Below are 6,000 nucleotides of genomic sequence, written 5' to 3' on the forward strand. Positions count from 1 at the left end.
AAAACATCTACAAAGCATCTTTATTTTGATCAGTGCAGATAAGGTTAGCATTTTGTTTCAAAGGCACATAGAGCCCCTTAAAATGTGAAACCATCTTAATTTATAGAGCAGCCTTATATATGTGCACGGTAATTGTGACCCACCAAACAGTTTCTTTTTAAACAACAACGGCGTCAGTTGGTGTAGACAGAAAACATAATTAGTATTCAAGCTTAATTAATCTACGCTGCCCCCCTTTAAGTGAATTAGTCAATTATTTATGCATGTGTGCTTCTTTGATGCTAACAGATTATGTATGTTACTGGAGAAAAAAAAAAAAACTTGAAAAATGACTTTGAAAACTTTCCACCATAAAATGTCACTACAAGCTTCTGCACCGACTTAGAAATGTCAGTGAAGGCCATGAATGCCAAATGATTATGGAAATAAAACTGGACTAAACTGTGAAACTTCTACAAATTCTCATTATTGCCAAATCACTGTGCCAGATATGTCAGTGCCAGTCAAGGAAAAAACATTGTGAGCCATTGTCTGAAATCCAGAGCAAAAGATAAAATAAATCAGTCAAATATGTTCTTTTTGTGTGCCCTAATCCGGGGAATGGAAATCTAACACAGGTCGGATCAAGGTCTTTCCTGGGATCATGGGAACTCCTTGGGATTTTCAAGAGCCTTTTTGTTTTTACCCTTGAGAACCAGGCACTGGCCTCTGCACCCCTCAATCCCCCATTGAGAACCCAGAGGCAGCGCGGAGGAATGCTAAATGTCAATGGTCAGACTGCACCAGCACCTTCAGTGAGAGAGATGGAGGTATACAAGGCCTGACCTCTTTGTGTTCAGCTACGCTTGCTATGAGGGGCCAGAAGTGAAACTGTACTCACACTGCTAAAGGTGTCCATCTCCACAAACTGCAAAAGATCATCACTGGCTGACCCTGATCTCTGAACAATGTCAAGGCCTGCAAAACAGAATGTATGAAAATATGGTAAATCTAAAGTTGTATGGCTCCCAAGGAGCATCTGCTATTGACTTAAAACACAAACTTTAAATGTGACTTGTAATTCAAAGTTTGTTACTGTTATCAGATCTGGAATTTGCACAAAAAAAGCTATTTTAATAGCTTACTGTGCAGCACAAAATCCTCCCCTGCTTGTGTGTTTTAACCTGTTATCTCTGCAATGCATCTTGGTAAAATAAAGGACAATAAACACCATTTATTATCACACATAACAAATTATTTGCCCTGATTATTCAAATAGTTTATTCATTTACATCTGATACAATATCATTTGGTATTTGTATCGTCTTTTTCCTATGGTAATTCACATGGCTTGCACAAGTTTCTGCTGAAATAGCAAAACAAACCCCAGGCAAAATGTGAAAGATTATCCCATACCATGCGAGCTGGGATGAAATGCTATACTTTTTCACACTGAACACTGCTCCACTGGGTGTGATTGAAAAACATGTAAAGCTATTGAATCTGTGGTTTGTATATGTGAAGGGAAAATGAGTGTTGTAACAAGTGGGCCAGTGTTTTTGTAATTGTTTCAAATTACACTCGGCGTAATAACTCAGTGAAAGCAGAGCCAGTGTGCGGTCCGTACACATTAACTAGGCAAAGACCACAGGATATCCATGCACCTTATCGCAGCCCACAAAAAAAACTTGATTGTGTAAAGAACTGTGGAGGCTAAAACTCCTTCGTTATATTTCCAGCTGTGCCTTTGTGTCCAATGGCGCTTATCACCAGCTACACAAAAGAAGGATAATACTTTTAGATAAAGAGCTACTTTGCAGCATTTCCTTAACATGTGTATTTTATTGAATTAAAGACAGCCCTCAAATTCCTGTTTTTTATTTGCTGAACTGTTTTTCTGGGTTACTAATAGGGATATGTGTGTGTGTGTGTGTGTGTGTGTGTGTGTGTGTGTGTGTGTTTTATAGGTTGTAAAATTGTGATGCTGCAAGAAAAATAAGTAAATTAGTTGTTAAAACTGCACGCCTCCTGCCAAACACTGGCTCCTTAACCAATGAGATTGCCAACATCATTTTTAACCACATAAATAGCTGAGTCACGTTTCTGTTTGAGGTTCAGGCTTTCTGTCAAAAGTTATTTAAAAAAAAATGTTTACAGTACATGCAACAAACCCCCTAAAGTCATACAGAGTATGATGTACTTGCTGGACTTGAGATAGTATCAATCCAGAGAGGTAGCCATGTATGAGTTCACTGCTGTGTAAAAAAAAACAATACACCCATGTAAACATACACTGCCAACACCAGCCAGCACACGGCAAAATCATCTATACAGGGTTTCCGTGCAGATGTACTTGTTTTTGACCCATACGCCACAGCACTGTTTCCTCGTTTGATCTCAGCAACATGCCAGGAATAAGCATCTGTGGTCAGAGTTTAACAGCAGAAAGAAGACACTGCTGTCAATTGATTGCTGCAGCATCTGAAGCCTCTAAATGCTTTTTTTTCTCTGCACAAACCAGTGTTTTAACCCTCTGTCTGTTTTGCCTGTTCTTAAAGCATAACGTATACATTATCACCCAATTTTGTGTTACATCTTCTTAGCCATCTTCATTCCAAATAATTACCACTAGTTTAACACTTATTTATGGAATTTATAGTCAATAAACCTCATTCATATTAAATTATACCTTATTGTCGATTAAAAAACCCCAGAAATTATGAATTATATAGACTAATAGTTGAGATCAGAGAAACCTATGTTGATAGATAATCACCGCCTGTTTTGTGTATGGAACCATCCGAGTTATTTTTGGGCAATTTGGTTGAAAGAAACTCATATTTTTGACATAGAAACTTTAAAAACGAGTCAAATTTGACCCAAGGACAACATAAGGGTTACGTTTTTCAAAATGATGCAACATTTTATATAATACCTCCTATAATCAATTGCTTCTTGGCCTTTTGTCAGACCCCCAAAATCTCTTTTTTAATAAATGAGGAAGTTGTTATTTAAGATCCTACAAATAGTCTACACATAATGACATTATGAACAGAAGAGACTTCCTGCCCAAATCACACAAAAGTTATAAAATGACATGCCAGTATATTTGGCCTGCATTGGGTTTTTTTCCCATCTCTCTCTCCTGCCCTGAGAATGACCATCTCCTCTGTCATCTAGTCAGCTAAGCTCAATCAACCCTTAATCCAGAATGACAGTGGGGTCTGTGTTGCACTAGACAAGGCACTTCCCCTCTTCTATGGCATAGTGCGACCTGAAATCTTCGCTTGACATTCTTTTTCTTCTCCGCGAACATGGATAAGGGATGTAATTCAATAGTCACCAAGGGACAGGGCACCAGGCACCAAAGACTATTTTATTTGCTTGTGGACAGAGGCCTTTTCTTATAGTTTGACAACAGCCAGTCTCCCTCAAGACATAGAGTTCACACAGCTGACATAAGGGTAGAAAAAGGACAATGGAGACGTTTTGCATGCATATTTACTCTAAGTACACTTACAAAGGCATCTATCAGCAGTGCATTGTGAAATGAACAACAGTGGAGTATATTTGAGTCTTTTGCATTTTATTTATGGGAATTAGGGGTACATTGCTCAGGTACATTTCCAGAAGGTAATGCCTTTCTAAGTGCACTTTTTACTTAGGAATGCAATTTGATCCTACTGGATAATAAACCAAATCTATTGCAAATAACTAGCACATTATATTAGTAACTGTATACATGCATGTTGATTTTGTTTAGGATTAAGAGGTATTTTACCTTATGAGGCCCGAATTCGTCCTCTTCATGGTCAGCTACACCTCAGTCGTCAAGGTGATGCAGTTCCTAACAACACACACACACATACACACACACACACACACACACACACACACACACACCCACACACACACACTCGTACACGCAGTCTCGGGTAACCTCCTCATGTTCACTTTCACTCACTGAAACAAAAAGTGCAAGAGAAAGTCTGAATTAGATTATACACCTCTTAGAAGTATAAAATACATCATTTAGATCTTAGGTTTCTACCTGACTATCTGCTATACACACCGTATGTTATACATTTAGTTAAGTGAAAGGAAAATAGTACTTGAATGATCACAGTAGGAACTGTTTGTCATTTAAATTCAGGGAAGGAGCGATATCTGACACAGTCTAATGCATGCCATTACCAAAACTATAACCGTTGAGTTGTGCCAAGATAAAGTTCCGTCTGTGTGACAGTCTCATCTAGCAGATGGCATCACTGTTTGTGTTTTAAATGCTGTTTCATTATTAATGGGGAGTGTGGCAGAGCACTCGTTCAAAGAGATGTTCACGTGTTGTTTCAACAGAGCCAGAGATATTACTGGTAAAACAGGCTGCTTTATCACCTTTCTGTTCCGACTACAATGAACTCCCCCAAACTGAAGGTAAAGCGCTCACATTGCTTTGTGATCATCCATTATGTAGTATATGACAATTCACACAAAAGTTGCCCCCATGCATTATTTAGAGGGAACTGCACACAAATGTGTTTTCCAGCCAAAGACAACCCAGCAAGCTTTACAGCTGCTGTGAAGAATAGGTAGGAAACACCCGGCGGATTGGTTCGCTCACCTTTGGCATAAGGCATATTAACACTGATGTCCCCCTTTAGAACAGATCACAGCTAATGCATCCCTTTGAACAAACTGTGTCAGACTGTGCTTTATGTATGACTGCAACGCCATCAGGCCATCGGTGGCCTTTTCAACTGAGGAAAAGAGATTGCTGATACGTAACAGCAATGAATAGTGTTTGTTTGTTTTGTAATTTTTTTTTTGTAATTGGTGCTGTGAACTTTGTTCTGTTCGTTCAAGTGACCCGCATTACAATCTCTCTTTGATTAATGCTACAATGCTGCAAACAATCAGAATTTTAAAAAGGCACAATAATCCATCATTCATTCACATTTGAATCAATACAGTGCATGCAAAGTGGATCTTCACAACGCCTATATTACAAACCACTGGGATCCTTTGTTTGCTCATTAAGCTGCTAAAATGGGATCTAAATAAGATGCCCAGCGATTTGGACCTCCCATTACCTGGTTAAGCTGTCGTTGATCGTTTATGCGATTAAATATAGACCTAAATCTCCATCTTATCCAATTAATTCTCTGTGCAGGCATGAGAGTGGCTAATGATGTTATCTTACCTAATTAACCTGTATAGGGATTCAACTCCAGGACAGGGGATTGTTCATCCTTCATCCAAGTGTTCATTATTATCATTACAATGATTATCATAAAGGGGCTAACTTATGATGTTGGCCATTCCATCACCATTAATCTAGATTGAGTCCTTTTTTTTTGGGGGTCCTTTGGGGTCATTTTTAATTATCACTAAAAGGATGGGAATTCTAGTAAAGCCGAATAAGTTCAGTTGTGGTCACAGCAATCACTGGAATCCTGTGAGACCACATTACACGAATGTGATTTGACTACTTATGACTGAGGGGACATTTCTGATTTTGCTGTGTTTAGGGCCCTGCACGCTGCAAAACTCTCCTCACAGTGTTCTGTCAGCTTTCCCATTGAATGTCAGCTTCAACCTATTAACACAGCAGACTTGGAGCAGATCAATAGCCCTCATTGGGCCATGTGTCATTAGTTAATCGGATATTGATGAGGGTATTGACACGCAACTAATTAATCTCAGGCCCAGTGCCGGCTTTCATATGTTTCCTTAATTATGCACTTCATCTTAGTCCTTATACATCAGCAGGCTGCCGCTTCCTGCTTGACAGTGAGTAAAAGTTACCTGTCGAGTCTCATTCTTTTGTTGTATGTTTATTTTCTTTCTTTCCTCTTTTTAATTGTGACATATACAGCACCGGTAGTGCAGTAAACATGCACGTTAAGCATGTTAGGTTTTAACTTGGGCACATGCAATTTGCTTTGCTTTTCAAATACTAAAAGCATTTTTAAAGTAATATTCTTGACGGATGCTTGACACAAATGATTTGAAATATTTTAA

General features: G+C 38.7%; 1 protein-coding gene across 1 annotated transcript in view; it reads right to left on the reverse strand.

Moving 5' to 3' along the window:
- Positions 1-4,616, reverse strand: part of ofcc1 (orofacial cleft 1 candidate 1) — an 85,368-nt gene extending 80,752 nt beyond the window's left edge. The window contains exons 1-2 of the mRNA XM_039790927.1: positions 4,601-4,616; positions 881-957 (exon numbers count right to left, since the gene is read on the reverse strand). Of these exons, the coding sequence (XP_039646861.1) occupies positions 881-957; positions 4,601-4,616 (93 nt within the window). The remainder of the gene's footprint in view (positions 1-880; positions 958-4,600) is intronic.
- Between the last annotated feature and the right edge of the window lie 1,384 nt (positions 4,617-6,000).

Source organism: Perca fluviatilis, chromosome 22 (genome assembly GCF_010015445.1).
Source record: "Perca fluviatilis chromosome 22, GENO_Pfluv_1.0, whole genome shotgun sequence".
In the NCBI taxonomy this organism is placed as follows: Eukaryota; Metazoa; Chordata; class Actinopteri; order Perciformes; family Percidae; genus Perca; species Perca fluviatilis.